General features: G+C 40.2%; 1 protein-coding gene across 3 annotated transcripts in view; it reads left to right on the top strand.

Annotated features, from left to right (window-relative positions):
* Positions 1-695: 695 nt before the first annotated feature.
* The window catches only part of ATP2C1 (ATPase secretory pathway Ca2+ transporting 1), a 52,165-nt gene continuing 35,263 nt past the window's right edge, over positions 696-17,597 (top strand). The window contains exons 1-3 of one of the 3 annotated variants that reach the window (XM_068405573.1): positions 696-849; positions 1,868-2,017; positions 17,380-17,490. In XM_068405573.1, the coding sequence (XP_068261674.1) occupies positions 2,012-2,017; positions 17,380-17,490 (117 nt within the window). In that variant the 5' untranslated portion in view covers positions 696-849; positions 1,868-2,011. Of the gene's footprint in view, positions 880-1,236; positions 1,385-1,867; positions 2,018-17,379; positions 17,491-17,597 lie in introns of those variants that run through there. The other 2 variants (XM_068405574.1, XM_068405572.1) reach the window with 2 other exon arrangements.

Here is a 17,597-nt window from a genome sequence, read left to right as displayed (position 1 = left end):
TGTCAATGCAATTGTATTTCTGGGACCATGTTGTCATGCTCCTTTAGAAACGGGGTGTAAAGCCTGCAATTAGCATGTCATTAGATTTTGACCTTGAAAGTCAAAAGGCATTTTGTTCTTACTAGTGCTGCGTGTCATACCTTAAACATAAAACTTATTATCTCAGTGGAAATTACTTTTATATAAAAACTTCCCCAGCCTTGGAGCTCAGCATTGGAACTGTAGGTTCAAATAATATTCCTTTGGCATCTAGGTAAACGTAATTGAATTGGTAAAGCATTTTCCCCCCCCCCCCCAGTACTTAACTAGTGATAGGGGTTGGTGGTTACAGGATTGGTAGCTAAAACTAGGTTTTAAAAGTAGTTCCCAGATGTGTTTAAGATTTTGTATTGAGTCTTGATTTCTTTTTTTCCCCTAACATTTGAAAGAACATGATAATTTGGTAACTTTAAACTAACTTGACTAGAAATCTAGCCCGGGCGTACTGTAACTCTGAAAACAGCGACTACTCCCTGTGTGCGCCACTCGTTTTCATGCAAGTACCGCTCCGGCGGCACAGCGCGGAGGGCAGCACAGAGGAGCTCTTAACGGAGCGGGTGGTACGGGATTGTTTTCCCACGCCCAGCCCCGGGCACGGCCCCGGAGGGCCGGGTTTGGCTCCCAGCCCTGGGCACACAGCCCGCCGGGGCCGAGGGAGGGCACGGGCCGGGCTCCTTGGCGGTTGGGGGCCCGCACGCGGAGCCCGGGCCAGGGCGCTGCGTGTAGCGGCGGTGCTCCCCGCCCTCCGGCTCCCCGCGCCGGGGACTCTTCAGGCAGCCTGACGCTGCGCACGGCTCCGTCTTCCTCACGGTAACGTGCTGCTTCTGCCCGGGCAGGGAGGTGAGGAGACCTCGCCGCGCGGGCAGGCACCGCCGGCGCAGGCCCCCACGCCGGGGGCACCTCCAGCGCTCCCAGCACTGGCTGGGGCGCTTATTTTCGTGGCTCGCTACGCTGTGGCGGGGCCCCCGCAGCCTGCGAGGCCCCCCGGGGCTGTGGCTGAAGCCCGCGCCACCTGGCCTGGGGGGACATGAAGGCCACCCGCCCCCAGCAGCCCCCCACCCTCCCCTGCCAGCGGGGAGCGGGCGCCCCCACTCACGGGGCGCAGGCGCCTGCCCGCTCTCGGAGAGGGGGTGATCCGCCCGCCCTTCCGCCGCCGCGCCCCGCCCCGTCCGCTGCCTCTCCCCGCCGCCCGCGGAAGTGAGCGGAGGGGCGATGCGGCCGTGCCGCTCCTGCTGCTGCCCCGAGCCACGGGGGTGAGAGGAGCGGCGAGGAGGCGGCGGTGAGGGAGCTGCCGCTTGCGCCTGTCCCCCTCCTCCGTGCTTCCCGCGGCGGCCTGCGCCACAGGGTGAGCGGGCGGGGCCGGGGCGGTTGAAGGAGCCGCGGCGGGGCGGGGGTCGCCACGGGCAACGCCGGGGCCGGTGAGCTCTAGGGAGCCTCCGCTTTTCTTCCCTCCACCCGTTCCCCTTCCGCCTGGCGCTGAGGAGAGAGGGGGTGCGGGCAGGGCGGCGGGGGTGCGGGGGGTTACTTGGGGCGAGGGTTTATTTTTAGGTGCGGGGCGTTCGTTCCGCGCGGAGCCCCTCCCCGGGCGGGACGAGGCTGGTGGAGGCGCTGGTGGCGAGGGGGGAGCTGCGGCGCTGCTCTGTGTCGCTGTAGCTGCTGGGCAACTAATCCTGATCCTTGGTGGCCTCTGACAGCTCTGCGGGCTACCTGTGTGCCTGTGCCTGCTCCGCGCTGGCGTGAATGAAAAGGCGGTGGAGACCTAGAGGGTTCGGCTCTGGGTGTTTTTATTTTTTTTTTCCCCCTCTTTTAGCGCTGGTTTCTCTTGCAGATGGTGCTGCAGGTGGGGGCAGAGGGAGCAGTGTGATTGCCTGGGATCTTGGGGCACTCTCTCTTCGCCTTTCAGCTGCCACTCCAGTGCTGCTGTTGCTAAAGACTTTTGTAACTATCGACCCAAGTACAATTTCGATGGAAAATGAAGGTAAAGGTCTCATCAGAGTCACTGACTTCATTGGAGCTAAGAGGATTTTTGCATGCAATTTGGTGACAACTCCTACTGGTGCGTGTGTACGTTTTACCGTTCCAGGGGTTTGCAGGGTTGCTCTCATGTGTTAATCTTGTGGTAGGAATTTTGATCTGCATTTTGTAGGTTAAGAATTGTAGGACCATCGTTTTTCTTTGTTTGTATTGCTGCTTGTTGAACTGATGAGACCGATTTTATTCTCTCTTGACAGATATTCACGAGATCTGTTGAGTGTTCTAGTGCTCTCTGTGTTAGGAATAGAAATCTCTTGTTTTATTTAGGTAGGGTCTTCTGAGCATTAGTTGCTTGTTATTTGCTTAGATTATATGATTTTGTTAAATTTTATCTTTAAGGGTGAAACTGAGATGTGTTAGTTGCATTTTGTGTTGAAATATTTTTGTGCATATTCTGTGTTCTTAAAAATGACTTAATTTTTCTCTCTTGGACAGTATTTAATTAAAAAGTGGCGCTGAAGTTTCAAGTTCTACCACTTGAAAGATCTCGTATAAAGTTGTAGACTGTGTATTGAAAGAAGTGGCTCTATTTTGCTTTCTCCTTCTTGTCTAGTTTGGAAGTGACTTAATCCAGGGAGCTATTTCAGTTTTTCCATGTTGGGCTTCAGTTTATGCTCTGGGAACCTTGAAAGCCCCTTTGCATTGGTGATAGTGACTGTGAGCTTCACTGATTTTTCCTTTCTGTTTGACTCTGGGTGTTGAAAATCTCTGAAATGTATTATTTTTATTACTATATATGTAAGAAGAGAGCTGTTGATTCCCTGCCCCCCCTTACGTCATCAGTATTCTTTGAAGATACTAAATGGGTATTTTTAGGTGGCTATTAGATTTCATTTGCTATAGGTTTTTATGTGAGACATAAGAGCTCCTTTCCACCCCATTCTGAAAAGAGAGGTGCTTTTTTAATAGCTTGACTTGAATGAAGAACTGAATTGAGTTTGTGGGGTAGACTAACTAAATTATTTTCTATGGTTGGATATTGTTCTGTTTTGAAATATGGTTGTCTTCCATTACTGGAAAGTTGTAGTGTGAAGTCCAACGTATGTTGAAAACTATGTAGGTTATGATAATCTGGCATTTCAGAACTCTTTAAAATAATGTTAGAATTTTCTTAATTCTATTGATCATGGCTTCCAACTGAATATTTGTAATAAAGAGCATGGAACTTGTCAGGTAGAAGGGATTTTGGAGGGGGGGGATGTCTCTAGAAGATTGATCTTTGTTTTGGGAGGCTAGATAGCTGGTAGAAGTAGTGTCAGTGTCTTTGCATTTCGGTCACTGCGTTGCAAATAAAAGATTTTTGAATGGGCAGCACTGGGGGTGGGGGAAGCAAAGCAGATATAATGCCATTGAATAGAAATACTCTTAGGGGGAAAAAAAGTAGCTGTTTTGACGTTTGTGTGCCAAAACAAAAATGGCAGGAAGACTTTTAATGCCTTTTAGTTCTATTACCAAATAAATAGTATATCATAGATGTAGTTTATAATCAGGTTGCGTATGGTAGTATGGCCCATTCTAATTCTTCTGAATGTTGGTAGCACAAAGATGGCATTTCTTAAGTTTCTTATGGAATAAATAAATGATATTTAAAAATTAGTAATATTTGTATGATAGAAGTAACTTATGAAAAATGAGCTTTATCTAGGGGAAAACCAAAATATGATCAGATTTGTATTTCAAAGGCAGAAATAAATGCTATGGTTTCTTGAGGGCTTTCAAAATGGAGTAGGCTTCTGGGGGTTGGAGGAAAGCTAAACTTCAGTGTGAATAAAAGGGCTGAGTTGGGTCGATTAACACTTGAATTACTTCCTCTCCACTCTTTCCACTCCCCCTCCCCAGTCTCATAATTGAGTCTCCAGACAGGCACATATATTTACAACTGTCTGCTGTCTGTTTTGGTGTTCTTGGTATTTCTGAGCTCTTCATTTCACATTTTGAGACAGCTAGACACTAGCAGCTTTCGTATTGGAACTTATCAGCACTCTTGAGAGGATCCTTAATGTATTTTCTCCAGGAGACAGCTGAATCTTTGTGATCTTGTAGAACAAAGATTACAGTTAGAGTATCTCTAAACTTTTTTTGTTTTGTTTTGCAAGTTTGTGTTTGAAAGGTCTCTTTAGTTTGGATATTGAGCAAGAGATGTCAGATTTTTTTCCCCCTGTATTTGGATGAATATTCAAGATTAGGAAGCGATAAGATGGTTTGGAAAACTGGTGTTTTCCTGTGTTAATTCCGTTTTCATAAGCAGTATCATATGTTTACTCTAAGCTGGTTAATGTTTTGTCACAAGACTTGGTGGTTCCTGTCTCTTGTGTTGGGATGATTAAACTTGCGGAAAAATTCATGTGTCTCATGGTAATGGGGAAGAGAGAATTTCCCATCATAGGAAGACTTCTGTTTGGAAAGATAGTATTTTGTGACTTCTTTCCATAAGCAGAGATTTTTCTTAAACTGTAGGCAGTCAAGAGAACTCGAAGCTATTTAGACAAAACATAACTCAGTGCAAACTAGGCTTTGTAATTTTTGGATCTCTCCATCGATGCCTTTGGGACGTTTTAAGTAATTTTCTATAATTGTAGTCTTTTTCTTTAATACCATCTTTTAGATTGGGACAGGTTCTTTGTTCTACTGAAGATTGTCTTGTAGAAGAATGCCTTTTAGTAGAAAAATAAAGAATACAGTTTAGGTTACATCAACTTAGAGCTTCTCTCCTCTGAGGTCAGACTGTGATTACAAATACAAATTGTTAAACAGAAGTACTGTTTTGTTACCAAGGCCTTCTGTAGCATTTGTTTTCAGATCAGTAAGTGCTTAACAGAAGAGGTCAGAGTAACATTTTCCCACCTGTAAACCAAAAAGACTTTCCCAAAATCATGTAGAAGGTTGGTACAAAAACTCAGACCGGACTTACTGTAAGTAGTAAGAACATCATGTGGTGATTCTGAAATCCTCCTTAATCTTCATTGTTTTGGGTCTTGGTTCATTTAAGCACATCTTCAAAGACAACTGTTAATTTCAGCCTATAGTCTGTCAGTAGTAATTTCAGGATAATTTTGATAACTGGATGTATAGTGAGATATAAGAAAATAATTTTTTTTCTTTTAAAAGCATCTTTGCTTTTCAAAGAAAAATATAATTATAAATATATATATAAAAATATAATATTTGAAAAAAGATGCTTTAGTTCTTCACATAATCCTGAGATGACAAATGAATCGTTTTTGTTTGTTGTGTGCTAGAAGTGCACTCGAATTTCCTAATGAGTTTCATGGGTGTTTTTATTAAACTGTGAAAATGGGATTAGTTGCTAAACTGACAGATTGAAGATCAGTAAATAGATTTTGTTTTTTGGGGGCAGTGAATTAGCACCCTGGACTAGCTCATCATGGATTAGGCAGCTCTAAGTACTGACAAATGGGTGGAGCATATGTACATGCAACTGAAAACAAGGGGGGGAAGGGATGCCTGCGGCAGCAGTGACTTGAAAACAATTTAAATTGTTCCAGAGTGGCATCATCAGTTGTTTCATGAAAGTAATATCCAAAATAATCAGAATGAAGTTTGTGATGTAATATGTTAGAAATTCTGAAATGGACTTGGTGTTATCACAGCAGTTCACATTCCTTTTGACGTGTAGATGATTTCTTAATAAACTAATAGGTGAAACAAGACTTTTAATATTCATTGATTACTGTTTCTTACCATCTGCAGCTGGCAGAAGACTAGCACCCAATACTTTGCACTTATGTTGGCAAAGAAGTCACATCTCTTTTGTTTAACTTGGAGGATAAGGTGAGAGAAGAGATATTTTTTTTCTTTTTTTAAAAAGTGGAGAGTCTTCAGTAAAGACCAGTTCTAGTAGATACCTTCCTATCTTTTAACAGTGCTTTGATAACTTAAATAACTGCTAAGTTAACGTAGCACTTGTCTTGCATTAGAAAAATAGATTTCCTGTTTAACTGAACACTTCAGTGTCATCTTTTAATCTGTTGTTTGACTGGTTGATGGAGCGTTAGATAGTTTTAGTCTTTCCTTTCCCCCTTTTCTCCCATGTAGATAAGTCATAACTGTTAATCTATAATAATCTAGAAGTGGTTTAATGTGGAATCTGCTTTGAGTTCAGACATTGCAGAATGTATGTTTATTATTTTCCTAGCTTTGTAACTCCTTTACATGGGGAGTCTATGGCATAATCTCTCCTTAGTGAGTCAGGAAAAACAGTGGTGTAATGAAAATGCAGACAATTCTCAGGGTAGCTAATTTAACAAAAGAGAAACAAACATTTTTGCTTACTTTTTTGGTGAAGAGTTTGACAAGCGTGTAGTGATATTGGGATGCTTTTGTATAGGACTGAATGAAATGGTCTCATTACTGCTGAAAGAAGATCCTACTCTCAGCTGTGTTGCTGCCTATGTGTTGCATTGGCTGTCATGGTTGTTGAGTTTGTCTGGCTTGTTAGCTTGGCAGAAGGTTAGCCCAGCCCTTCTTTCCCCTTGCTCCCTGTTGGACAGCTTTCTGTTGAATTCCTAAGTTGAATGGGCTCATGAAGTGTCCAGTTAATGTTGAAAACAGTGAGGGACAAAGCAGTGAGACCTCCTCCTTTTAGCATAAGCAGACCATTAGCTTGACTCACTTCTTTGTGTAGTCATAGCTTCAGTTCCATATAAATTCACCCATAGATCACAGTGGAATTTTGCAAGATTGGTATAAGTTAATAAGTAGATTTTAGTTGTGAGGCGTGCTTTTGAATTGGTGGAAGAGTTCAGGTGATACCTAATTGACACTGGGTGATAAAATTGGCATTTACAATGCATTTTGTAGAAGCTGGAAGGAATGATAAGGTTACAATGCAGAGAAGAGAAGGAAAATAAAATAATCAAGATATAAATTTGGGACAAGCATCTGTTTATAGTTATTTTTTTGGTAAACATTCTACTCTAAACAATTAGAAGGGATAAAATGGATAATGGGTGACCAGATGCAGCCTACAGGCTCTTTTACAAAGGCTTTTAAAATATTTTTAGGTCATAAATTTTCTGCAGTGCTTTTTTTTTCTGCATACATAATTCACAAAAAAAAGCTTGGTGAATACAATGTTGCTGCTTTCTTGATACTAATTATAAGAAAGGGTATTACCATAAGTAGAGTAATTATGCAGTGAGTTATGTTTGCATTTAAATTGACACTGACATTAGCTTGGTCCTGAGAACTGTTGTAACAAGTAAGTTCAGGATTTTTTTAATTAGAATTTAATTTTGTGACATTATGAAGTAACTGCATAGCTGTCAAGGATATAATCAATGATTGGGTGTTGGAGTTTCATTCATTATTTTAAACAAAGACTGAGCAAATATTTCTATTGGCATTTTTGCTTAATACAATTATATGACAATTAAAGTCTGGACATGTTATGGGTACATTAGTAGTTTATCACAGGGTGCTAAAATTCTTTATTAGCATTTGCTGTTCAAGTGCTGTCCTTCATTTTGAGAAGCTTAGCACTTCAAAGTGTTATGAGGTAGAAGCAGACTATTGGAGAGGAGCCATATGATCTTATTTCTAAGCTTAAATGTTCTCTTCTAGAAAGTTAGCAACTCTCTAGCAAGATAAATGGCTGATATTTAGACCCAAAGTCTTTTGGCCTTCAACTTTTAAAAGGCTTGATGTAAATCAGGATTTAAGCAGAGGTGTATGCTGTTTGGAGTCAAGTGAGATATGGCTGTCGGTGCTCTCTTCCTTGGGAGATGAGTTTCTGAACTGACCCAACGCTATTATACATAAACTTTGCTTTCATCAAGGCATTAGCATTGATTTGATCATTTTAGTGTGTGTTAGGATTCTGTATTTTTTTGTTCTTCTGATTAATAAGTAATGACAAATGCATGAAATGTTCAAGCGGACTTTTCCAGAAAGTATTGAAGCTGAATATTGTGGCCAACCAAATACAGATTGGTCTGGTGTGTTTGTCAGCGCATTCTTGGTAACTCTGATGCCACCTCAAGGCTTTCAGCAACAAGGCTTTAAATTCATCCTAGTATGTCCTCTGGAGTATACAGAAATGCTATAAATGGTAAATCTTTTGTAGTGATTGAATACAAAGTTTGAATGTTTGGCATTCTTGAGTTTCAACTGTATACTACATAAATGGGCTAAAGGAAGATAAGGTGATTTGGACAGACGTGCTGTTGGGGGTTTAGTCTGAATTTTTGTTGCCATTACTCCTACAATCTACAGCACTGCAGTCAGGTTAAGGTATCATTATTTTTGTGAAATATTTTCTCTAGCTAGAGAGCGGGCAGTTGTTATTCACAAGGCTTGCAAGATAACCACATGGCATATACAACGATTACAGAAAATTGCTCAGCTTTACTGTTGTGCTGGTAGCCTCAGTTGAACTTGTCCTACTTTCCTTTCTCTTTTTTTAAATTCAAGAAGACATGGTGAAACATCCTGAAAGAGTAAGATGCATTTCACGCAGATAAGTGTTTTTTTAGAAGATATTTTTAGTACTTAAGTATTTTTAGTACTTGAAAATAGTTCTTGAGCTTTATAGACTACTGTAGAGTTAGTAAGTTGGATGTTAAATGGAGCATCGTAGTCTTTATTACATTGCCTGAAGTAGAAGGGGTTGAGGATAGATCTCTCTTAAATATTTAACAACTTTCAAGATTGGGCAAACCTTGAGATTTAAGATGGTTGGTGCCAGTATTCGGACTTCTGTTTGTTAGTTGGTCATAAATGCAGAAGTGTTGTGTACCAAGGAGTATAGTTCTGTGTTATGGCTGCTGGTTGGCCATAGTGCAAGTCCTAAGTACTGCTGAAATAGTACTCAAATACAAGGCAATTTTTTTCAGGCTCACAGGGCAGCTTAGCAGGTTGTTCTCATAATTTGGATGTTTTTATTTCTTTGGTTAATGGGTGGTATCTGCGCCAGTTTGGATATCACCCTTTTTCTGTAAAGTCTTACGAAATAACACACAATAGCAAGGGGCTGGAGCTATGTGACCTCCCAGGATAGAAATTACTCTGCAAAGAGAACTCATTAATGCAAACTAGTGTTTCTCTTTCCTTCTGGCTTTTTTAGAGACAGGACTTTTCTGTGTGCACTTCCTTTGATGTGGGGACTCCTGGTAAAATGTTTAAACTAAAATACTGTTGAATAGGAACAAATTTCTTTGAATATTAGAATACAGGGTTGCTGCAGCTGTTTCCCCAGAAGTGAAAAATCATCACCCTTTTCCAAAGGAGTCCATTCAAATGAACACAATAGGCAGTAACTTCAAAGCTTTCAAAAAAGTATTTCTTATACTCAGCGCACAGTGTGCAGTGGAAAACAAGTGGCTCATTAGTCTGCAGACTTCAACCTTTTGGGGATGAGAAGGGACAGCTCTTTGCAATGGCAAGTAAAATACTCTTTTTGCACATTGGTCGTGGATGCTTATGTTGAATAAGTGTTGGCACTTTATTTGTTGCTCTTAGGAAGCAGCATTGTTTCCCATAAAGGTATTTGTCAGAGTGTAATACTCTCTCACCAGGTTCTTTTAGATAATCCATATATGGAAGGTGTAATGTTTAATATCAAATGTGTGTATTTGAAGATATTTGATGTTACGTGGGATTTCTCATTTAGCAGAATGATAGATTTGTACTGTGTTTTCAGAATATTTTGTAAGCTACACTTAGCAAAATACAGAAATTGCAATACACAGTTCAATCACAATACCAATGTGATTCCCATTATCAGTCTCTATAATATGCTCACCGTCATGCTGGTGGGCATCCCCAGTCTCCAGAAAGGAATATGTGGGTTTAAACCAGCTCAAGCCTGTTGCTCTCTTTGAAATATTGTTGGTTGTTTAGTGCGTGTGTTGGGCTGAGTCACATATACATCCCCCCCGGCTCGCCGTGCTGGTCTGGCTAACTCAGACATTCACAATATTTTGAGGAAATCTGGGAGAAACGTTTACCACCAGCTGATCCACTCAACTGACATAATTGTTTGTCCAAAGCAAAGGCCACCCTCCAGTCCCCATTGTGTTGAGGTAAAGTCTCTTTGCAACAGCTGTGGTTAGTCACACCCTACACTATTTCCTGAGCTTCATGGGTGCATTGCCCTTGCCCATCTCCTCTGAGCCTTCTGTTATAGGGGTTTATTGGTCAGTCACAGTATTTGAGTATTTTTCATATCTAGATTTACAGGGTTTTGCGACTTTTGTCAGAGAAATTGCTAGTTGAGAATACAGGAAATAATCTGTCTTTGTGATTTGATCAAATATGAGGTACAAACAACTATATCAGTGCAGTCTGTATAGATGAAGCCTTCCTGAATATAACTTCCAATTTTCTGCCCATCATTAAAAAATTAATTCAAAAGCCAAGAATAAGGCATTAAATAATGGAATTTACTTAATCAAGGGAAGTTTGTAACTTGTCTGCATTTATAGTTTGTGAACTTGGTTGCACTGATTTTTATTTATTTTATTAAATCTCTATCCACCACACTCAGCTACTTCCACCTGCTTCTTTTGTTAGCATAACTGGTGAATTTCTCTGAAGTTTTAATTCCTGTTAAGATCTGGCAGAATTTCACCAAGGAAATTGCATCATAGTCACAACCACATTGGGTGTTGCTTGTTCGGAATGGTCTGAGGGCTCTTCTCCACCCTGCCTCCATGTCCGGAATCCTGTTGTGCATCCAGGGTTTGCTTCTGGGTGTGCAGTTGGTCTAGGAGTTACTGTAACTATTGAGCATGACTAATGCTTTTTTTTTTTTGCTTGGATTTTTGCTGTGTCTTGTTATCACGTGGTCATTGTTCTGTGACTAGGACCTGTACTGAGGTTCTAGGAGCACCTTGCCTTCCAGACAAATGAAGGAGGCAAAGTGAAATAGATATTTTTAAGGTCATTGCTAGAAAGTGTCTCTGTGGAATCACAGTCATAACGCTGAGCAATGACCTATTTAAATGGAGAGTTTGAAGGTGGACAATAAGATGGTTAAAGATCTGGATCTTCAAAACCTCTAGCTATGAGTAGGAGACTTTGCACTGATGCTTCATATCTGACAGAACTGACAGAAAAGTGGATTACTTCCATTCTGGGTAGAGTCTTTTCCTTAAAGATACCTTTCACAGTCAAGAGTCTTTGCCTAGTTGGAACTGTTTCCAAAGTTCATGTGCACACACACGGAGGCTCAGGCCTCTATGCCTGTTGGCATCTAGTTGATCTGTAGCCCTGTGTACTTTAAGGATGCCAGACAATGCAGAAGAGGTAAGCACTTGGTATTTTATTATGTTACCGTGTGCACTGATGTAGTTGATCTATCTATAATTACTCCTCCACACCCACCATCCTGGCTCTGAATTGTGCAGAACTGGAGAAGAGCACGCTTAGGAGGATCTGAGCTTTCTAAACCTTTTAGTATACATCACATATAGTTTGATCATACAGAGAATTCGGGAAATTAGAAGGTTTTAAGTTTCAATCTGTTTTGTATTCAGTGAAACACCTTTTTATTATGTTGTTGCACACTTCAGTTTTTTTTCAGCACAGAGAAGGTAGATAAAAAATGGAAGCTAATTCCTATGGTGGGTGAGGAAGTGGGATCTTTTGGGATCCCAATAAGAAAGGCACAAACACTTGCAAGGCAGACTATTAATACCTCAGAAAAGGTGGTAGCAAGGTATAAAATCATATGTCCTTTCTGATGCTGGGAACTCTGAGATGATAGGGCTTTGGATGGATCTCTGGTCAGGGCATGGCACACTGTAGATCTCTGCTCTGAGTTCGCTAGTACTCTTATGGGATTTTGATCACAGTACAGGTTCATCAATCACCGATAGCAGTCGGGTCTGGAATGTGGGCTTCGAAGTGTCCCTTGGACAACATGCTCTAATATCCTTATTTCATTAATAAAGCTGCAGTTCTTGAGCAGGTGCATGTAACATTTCCAATGGAAAACACAACGTGCTGTACGTATACTTGAGATTAAATGCACATCGATTAATTACACATTGATTATGTGTACATTCATTAATTTCACTATTGATTAGACACAGCATGATTCAGTAGCAATCACACAGTATCCATGATGCAGAGGCATATACCTGGCTGTGGGTCACTGACTGCTCATACAATAATAGTCTTACAGGTTGATCACTCCAAACAAGTCAAAAGCTCTTTGTAGTACTTGAGTTGGCTTGAAAGGGGTTCAGTTTTACAGGGACTGATGGGGTAGATTCAAACTGACTGAATCAGCTCTTCAGGTGGACAGTAAGATTCAGAAGAAAGTGATAGGTACGGCTAAGAGGCAAATATTGGAAAGCATGTGGAGGCAATGCTTCCAGTCATCTTTTTACATTTCCATTTGTGCCGCAGCGTTTCCCAAGAACTGGCTCTATTAACCTGCAGTTTGCCTGTGAGACTTCTTGTGTGGAGGGGTAAACAGTTCTTTCCGAGAGTAGAGTGCCTAAACCCAGGTGCATTCTTGTCTCTCACATTTCTGAAGGAACTTCTCAAAGGAAGAATCAGCATTTCTCTTTAATTACCTCAAATTTCATTGCTTCTTAAACCTCTTCCACCCCCCCGCCTCCACGGTTCTCGATAGTTTTGTTTTTACACCACCTTTGTATTTTGCACTTGTAGGTCAGTTGAGTAACTGCATGTAGCATTTACAGGACTTTATATTAGCTAATTAGCCAAAATGTTTTGGTCACAAGTTTGTCTAAAAATAGATTTTGCTGTGAGAATGTTCTAAATTTTTAGATCGCTCTCAGTGAATGTAGGTCCTGCCGTTTGCATTCTCTGAGAAAGTAGAGCTAAAATTTCCCCTTAAAAAATAATTGTAAAATCTCAATGTCAGTGAGCCCTGCTGATTGATAATGGACTGTTCCTGCTAAGCTGAGAAACAGAATGGTAGAGGTAGGTTGTTGGTACGTGGTATCAGTCATGGTAGAAAGAGGATAGGAAGAACTTTGTAGTGTATGGGGAAGAAGAAACAGTAACACATTACTGTTAACTAGATTTTTCTTTAGAGAAAATAGAAGGGAACTTGAATTTCTAGTAGTGTAAACCTTCCAGACTAATTTGTATTACATTTGATAAACATACTTTGGCCACAGTTCCCTAGTCATATGATTGATGCGTTTCTTGGTCTAGAAATTGTGGTGTGTACATTGGAAGTAGTCCAAGAAAAGTCCTTCCTGAGGCAGCTATTTATTTTTGTTAGTTACCATCCTGCTGCTGTGTCCCTTGGTAGAGTTAGCTGCAAGCAGAAAAGGGGAAGCTGTAGTCATATCTCCAAAAGCTTCAGTGATCATGTACGTGCTGCCTATCTGATATAGCAGCATAGGCCAGTATCATTTCTTAGCCCAATTATCCATATAATAACTTGGCCTGCAATGAAGTACTGAAGTGTTTTAAGGTATTAGCTGATAGGTGCTTGAAAATTAATTGCAGCATAGGATGGGAAGACATCTTACTATATGTGGGTTGACTCCTTTAATACAGAACACTGTGGTTTTGGGGATAGCTTCTCTTGAATACCTTAAAAGGTGTTCTGGAAGCCCAGATCTCCAGTGTGCAGATATGGGCAGCAGTGCAAAGGACTGTAGAACACTTCCTGACAGTATTGAATAAGTAATCTTTCTCTTGCTTTGTGGAAGTAATGCATAGTATAGGCAAAATTATTTGCTTGAATATAGTTATTGTGTTCCAGGAGATAGCAAGCACTTTTTCCAACTATTTTATTGGATCCAAATCTGTTGGTGTAACCCATTTTATATTTTGGAAGGTAGTGATGAAGGGAACAGTGATGAGTTTCTCATTAGCTAAGCAATTGAATTTAATTGGTGGCAAAGTGTTAGATACTTGAAACTCTTCTTTTCTGAACTACAAGTGTAGTTTAATCTAAACAGATTGTGTAGGTTTTTGAGAAATTAGAGGAGGATCCATCCAGAATTATCTTACGCTATGTAATTTCGCTTTAGAGAAAGGAGCTGGCTATAAAAAGACCTCCTGAGCCTTTATTTTTCTAACCCTATACCAGATTTTCTCTGTGGGTTTTTTTACTGCATACAGTAGAGTATTCTTTGTAAAAGTGGGAGATAATATGAATGAAATGCACATTCAAAATCAATGCCTTTTTGAGTCTGTCACAAAAAGGTTGTGAAAATAAGCTTTGTTGTAGCACAGTTATTCTGCTCCAATGAAGATTTATTTGGAAAAGCCTGATTTCTGAGAGTACTTTAACATTTCTGTTTAAGGATATTTAACTGCTTAAAATCTCCTCTAAAAGCTTGTTATTAGACTTTCTGAAGTCCTAATTGATAATATTAGGGAAATGATCAGTTATGTATCCTTTTTGGAATTGTTATTTGTGTTTAGCAGCCATGTCAGTTGGTATAGGGCAAAAGATTTTTCTCAGCACTAAAATTTGTAATGGCTGTCAGTTCATTTCTGCCTACTCTTGCTGGGAAAGCTTGGTTGCTCAGCATTTTTGTTGAGAATGTGGAGTCATCTTGGTCAAAGTCGTATGTTTGTGGGTTTGTTTTGAAACAGCACTCAGGCTTAATGGTTTTCAGCCCTAAACTGGTGTTTGGTAGCTAATACCATGAATGTGGTATCTACTTTCAACAAAAATCAAAGCTAGTACTTAGGACGGGAAACATTAAAGAAAAGAACGTGACCTATTTGGTAGGGTGTTTTATCAAAGAGGGGAGATTGTGGCAGAATTCTGGGAGAATGTTTGATTTAGAAAAGTGTGTGGTCCAAGAAAACTGAAACAGAAGTAAGGTTAAAATCCAAAGAAAATTAAATATTTAAAATATGAGAAGTCATCATCTCTAATGGCAATTTCCTGAGAAATGAAATGATTTAATATTGGTTTTTATGTGTAGGCTTAACAGCAGCTGTAACTGGGTGTGTTCTTAATAGCAGAATAGGTGAATTTGAGACTGTTTCTTCCTAGGGACTGAATCTTGTGAGCATGAAGTGCTTTGTGGATGCTGGTAAAAGTGGTGGTACACTTAACCAAAGGCTGTCTGTCTGCATGGAAGACTGAGTGGTCATGATGATGCATCACTTCCCATGATGAAGTTTTAGGGAAATGAAATTGTATATGCCAAAGACTATTTTGTAAGGTTTAGGGTCACAATGTCTGTATTTTTCCTAACTGAAATACCGGCCATTCTGCTGATATTGTGGTCAGCTTAAGTTGCTTTAATAATAGTTCTATTTTGTAGAGGGAGTCTTATGATGCTGTGTTCTCTGAGAAGCCTTAAACTGTGGAGCAAATATTTGTCCCTCTGGTCCAGAATAGTGTAACCTTGTTGGTGTAAGGGCTTGTTAGCACTGGATTTTGTAAAAAGACCCCTTGTTAGGAACAGAATTATACTCGTGATTTTTTTTTTTCTTCTGATGTTGAAAGTAATAGTTCTTCTAAAATGCTTTAAATATACAAATGTTGAGAGAGAAAAATCTGTTATTTTGTTGAACCACGGCTGAAATATTTTTTGACTCAGTTTCTCGTCTAATTTGAAACATGTAAATGATAACTTGCTAGCTAATTTTTGTATATGTATATATTTATAGGGTATAATGTGTATTCGCCATCATTTTTCAAGCAGACTTGCATCAGTGTATATACTTAAGGTTTCAATAAGTACCTAACCAATGCTAAAGCGTATTTAAATCACATATTTTGTAATACTCTAAAAATTTGGCCACAGACTTTCCAGTTCCAGTCCTTGCATAAATGCATCATTGAAAGGGCAGTAAAGAACAACCCAAATCTTTCAGTGGAATGAAATACGGGACCTGGAGTGGAGGTGTGGCAGAGCGTAGCTGAGCTTCCATTCTTGGCCCTTGCTGAGCTGCACTCCGGCAGCCCAGCTGCTCAGTCCCACTGGCTTCAGGCTACAGAAAGCTGAGTGGGGTCTAAGGGGTTCTCCCTCTTTGGAGGCCAGTAAACACATTGTTAAGGTGCAGTTCTTTCTTCTGCCACCCCCCCGCCCAAGAGCTCAAACCCACGCCACGTATCACCCTGTTTCTCATCTTGGTCTCTAGACGTGCTTTCTTATAATTACGGTGAAGGAGCAAGTCTTGTCGGTTTACTGTTTCACTAGGAACTACATGGCAAGTGTAGAGAGTTTCCAAGGGTTTCTCTTGAAAGCATGTGAGCTCCAACTGTAGCACTTCCACCTTTGTTCATTGTTCCCTTGGGCCCCTGTGATGAAGTCTTTGTGGAATCTGTTTAGGTAAGCAGATAGAAGAACAAATATTGAGTTGAATTTATCTCAGCTGTCGTATTTGAGTACATGGCAAACAATGTGCAGTATAGAAAATGAAGATTGTCGTACCTTTTTTAGGGTGTAAAAATGCTGGAATCTTTTAATCTATTGTTGTCTTGAAGTACTTTATCTTATATTTTAAGTCTCAGCATCCATAGAGGAGATTAAAAATAGTTTTTGTCTTGTATAAAAGCATAAAACTCCCTATTTGAATTTGGTGGAAGTATAATGGGAAAACCATTTCTGTGGTGTGCATGTTTGCATGGCAAGTGTCTGCCAGTTAATGGAGGGGGGATGTGTGTGTGACAAGATAGACACATTAATTGCGAGTGCAGTAAGATAATGAAGAGGAAGAAAGAGTATCACTCCAGCTTCTCATTTAATAAGCAAGAATTCGGGAACTCTGAAGCTTCATTAAATATCAAAGGAGTGCTGAGCTGCACGATCAATGTTGCTATTGCTCTGCAGATCACAAAATTTTAACTTCCCAAAATTACAGGAAAACATTACTTTTGATAGCATTGACTTGAAGCTTTTGTACTGTAGTCAAGTTTTATGACTTCACTTGTACCTGTGCTCTTGTTTGAGGTTTTCTTAATGTTGTTTCTCCTTCCTTTGTGTACAAGGAAATGTAAATAGGCCTGCTTAGACCCCATTCATCAGTGAGTAGAAAGTAGAGGCAGGGAGGGAAACTTATCTGGAGTGATTACCTTCTGACCAGGTATTGACGGTAGTGAGCTAAAGGATTATGAATGTATTAAACTGTTAAGATCTTTCTCATCACTTAACACATCGTTACAGAAATGAGTCTTCTCAGTTGCATGTCCAGTGTTTTCTTTTATTATTGCAGATGGTACTGCATGCAAATAAGCTGAACTGCACATTTTTTTTCTTTTGAAAGTACAAATGGTTATCAAAAACTACTGTTTAATGGCATTAATACTGCATTGCTCTGGTATATGTTGCTTGAAATGAAATGTTAGTGCTCCCCTTCCCTTCAGACTTTGGTTTTGTTTCTTAGGTTGCACGTCTTCAAAAAATCCCTGATGGTGACAATGAGACAATGATTCCTGTACTGTCTTCAAAAAAAGCAAGTGAATTGCCAGTTGATGAAGTTGCAAGCATTCTGCAAGTAAGTGGTTTTTGCATCTCTTAAGAATGCACTGATGTTACCAAAGAATAAGTATGATATTTAAAGACAGGTCTTGTAATTGAAAGTCTATACATTATCATGCAGTT

This window comes from Nyctibius grandis, chromosome 7 (assembly GCF_013368605.1).
Source record: "Nyctibius grandis isolate bNycGra1 chromosome 7, bNycGra1.pri, whole genome shotgun sequence".
Classification (NCBI taxonomy): Eukaryota; Metazoa; Chordata; class Aves; order Nyctibiiformes; family Nyctibiidae; genus Nyctibius; species Nyctibius grandis.
The sequence above is the reverse complement of the archived record's forward strand: the minus strand, read 5'-3'. Positions and strand labels throughout refer to the sequence as shown.